Here is a 3,190-nt window from a genome sequence, read left to right as displayed (position 1 = left end):
ATCAACAATTGTATTTTGATAGGCCTCTTGGATGTCGTTAGCCAAATGAATTTATAATTAAAAAAAACCCTCCTAATATTAACAATAAGATTCCAGCTTCTTCGGAGTTTAGCACCCTAATAGTATCTATTTTATAATTTACCTTCTTATCTCACTATTCAATTAGAGTAGCCTACAAGTTGACAGTGTTGACATGCTGCCTTTCCTCAAGTATCTTTGTGTAAAATCGTTCAAAAACATCAACTTTCTGACATCTTGTTGTGGTTTGAAAAGCATGAGATACTGATTCCAAGTCTGAATAAGTGCAACATTGTAATGTTGGGTGTTTTTAAAACATTATTGCAGTTACAAACATGTAACAAATCAATAACTTCTGGTTTTATATTTTATATATATAACTTAATTTCATAGTGTACAGAATAGTTGGTCTTAGAGAGTGGTTGAACTTAACGGTTAAAACAATCTATGTTTTTGACAGATATGGAAAAAGGAGTTGTAGCCGATGTCGAGAAATTAGGTATCACAGAATCGTACGCTGTCAAACGTCAAGTGTTGCTGAGTGCTTCGGAAGCAGCAGAGATGATTCTTCGTGTTGATGACATTATTAAAGCAGCTCCTCGCAAAAGAACTCCAGACGTGGGCTATTAATTTACTACTCATTTGTAGTAATAGAAAATTCTTAAAATATGTACTGTTGCTTAATCTTTAAAAGGACGGAAGTTTCCAGTTTTTTTCTATAATAACTTAAATATGTGTTGCTTTGAAACCAGAGTTTACCTTATTTTGATTTGTATATCATTTTTTCTTTTCACTGACCATCTGAAGCTGTTTTAAACCATATAAAATAAAGTCATTCTGAGTCACAGTATCTTCTGGTCATTGTCTGGTTATGAACAACATCACCACAGGTTTTAATTACTTACACTCACTGCTGTGCCATGTAGTGTGTGAACAAGATTGTGTTGCCTGGATTACTACTTTCTGTAATGTTGTACATGTTTAATACATATTGTATTTCTTTGCTGACTGAAATCCTGGACAGAATCCTTTATAAGATCTAAAACACTCACACCAGGATCTTGTACAAGACGTTGCTCAGGATTCAGTAAATATTACAAGCTGCACACAACTCAATAGTTCCTACAGGATACATATCCTTATGATCCTACACAGGATTCAATTAATCCTATAAAAGATACATCTTAAGCCTAATAAAATAAAGCTGGAGTACAGCTAGAAAGAGGACACATATTTTGTATAAAATAAATAATTTCTTCCATGTGACATAGGCCGAAACTACTACAAATAATTGTCTGGTTAATGTGTTAACTTAAAAACATACAAGTGAATATCTGGACGTTGGTTATAGAATTACATCTTTTAAAAAAATTGTTTTTGAATTTCGTACAAAGCTACAAGAGGGCTATCTGCACTAGCCATCCCTAATTTAGCAGTGTAAGACTAGAGGGAAGGCAGCTAGTCATCACCACCCACCGCCAACTCTTGGGCTACTCTTTTACCAACTAAAAGTGGGATTGACTGTCACATTATAATGCCCCCACGGCTGAAAGTGCGAGCATGTTTGGTGTGACGGGGATTTGAACCCGCGACCCTCAGATTGTGAGTCGAGCGCCCTAACCACCTGGCCATGCTGGGCCCGTGAGATAAGAAGGAAAGACATTATGTCAACTTGTAGGCTACTCTAATCAAATATGTAGTGATCGTTATTAAAGCTTTGCGACAGGTAAAGGGATCGTTATTAAAGCTTTGCGACAGGTAAAGTGATCATTATTGGGAACACTTCATTTCATCACCTCGTATTTAATTCTCAAAATGTGAACTGCGGTCACACTTTTAACTTAGTGGGGTATTTTTACAAAGTTGGCTGTTAAGTAGATAAAAACAACTATTAAAATCGTAATATTCACCATGAAATATCACGTGTATAAAAATAATAGCTTTCCAATTAAGATATCAAAGATATTTTATTCTGTTAATACAATATTTGAAGATGTGTATATGTTATTTCAAGTTTTGTTATGAACCAGTAAATATATATTTTATTTGTAATGAAGCAAAACGTTTACAGAAAATACAATAAAAAGGATCTTGTATATAAAAGTTTAATGTTAAATGTGTGTGATTTACCCCCACAGATGGCTACAATAATTGCCGATAATGCTGGTTACGATAGTGCACAGCTGATATCTGAGCTTCGTGCAGCCCACGCTGAAGGAAAGAATACGTACGGAATTGGTAAGATGATTTAATGTTGATGAATGTTCAGCATATCTCAAAGGTTCTCAGTTTTTATAGTAATTATTTTATTTTTGTAAAAAAAACTCAAACTTTGAGGCTAACTCCACATTGTGGTTATTGAGTGAAAGCTATCAGGGTAACTTATGAGGTCTTGGTCAGTTATTGTTATTAGATATAAGGCACCATCTATTGGACAGTGTTCTCCTTTTTTTATCGCACATTGTTAAATGTTTTAAGTTATTCTGTTAAATGTAACTTTCATATTCAATTTACCTCTCAGCTTACAAATTGATAAATTGGTTATAAAGCTTGTGTTTAATGAATACATCCTGGAGTTATTCCTAACGTTTATATTATTCTGTGGTACTAATTATAAAAAAATATTAGTGGTGATTTACAGTGTTTTTTTTTTCTTGTGTTTAGATGTGATGAGTTGGTTTTCTCATTGTATCATTAATGTTGTTCGTATCTCACTATTTGATTAGAGTAGCCTACAAGTTGACAGTGTTGACATACTGCCTTTCGTTCTTATCTCACTGTTAGATTAGAGTAGCCTACAAGTTAGTGTTGACATGCTGCCTTTCCTTCTTATCTCACTCCTGTCGCAAAGCTTTAATAACGATCACTTTACCTGTCGCAAAGCTTTAATAACGATCACTTTACCTGTCGCAAAGCTTTAATAATGATCACTACCTGTCGCAAAGCTCTAATAACGATCACTTTACCTGTCACAAAGCTCTAATAACGATCCCTTTAGCTGTCGCAAAGCTTTAATAACGATCACTTTACCTGTCGCAAAGCTCTAATAACGATCCCTTTAGCTGTCGCAAAGCTTTAATAACGATCCCTTTAGCTGTCGCAAAGCTTTAATAACGATCACTTTACCTGTCGCAAAGCTTTAATAACGATCACTTTACCTGTCGCAAAGCTT

The 3,190-nt window shown here is 34.5% G+C and overlaps 1 protein-coding gene across 1 annotated transcript in view; it reads left to right on the top strand.

The window, feature by feature from the left end:
* Window positions 1-3,190, top strand: part of LOC106471570 (T-complex protein 1 subunit beta-like) — a 49,004-nt gene that overhangs the window by 14,489 nt on the left and 31,325 nt on the right. Inside the window, exon 9 of the mRNA XM_013932172.2 lies at window positions 2,157-2,256. Within this exon, the coding sequence (XP_013787626.2) occupies window positions 2,157-2,256 (100 nt within the window). The remainder of the gene's footprint in view (window positions 1-2,156; window positions 2,257-3,190) is intronic.

Source organism: Limulus polyphemus, unplaced genomic scaffold, assembly GCF_000517525.1.
Source record: "Limulus polyphemus unplaced genomic scaffold, Limulus_polyphemus-2.1.2 Scaffold4705, whole genome shotgun sequence".
Lineage (NCBI taxonomy): Eukaryota > Metazoa > Arthropoda > Merostomata > Xiphosura > Limulidae > Limulus > Limulus polyphemus.
This window is presented reverse-complemented; position numbering and strand designations above follow the sequence as displayed.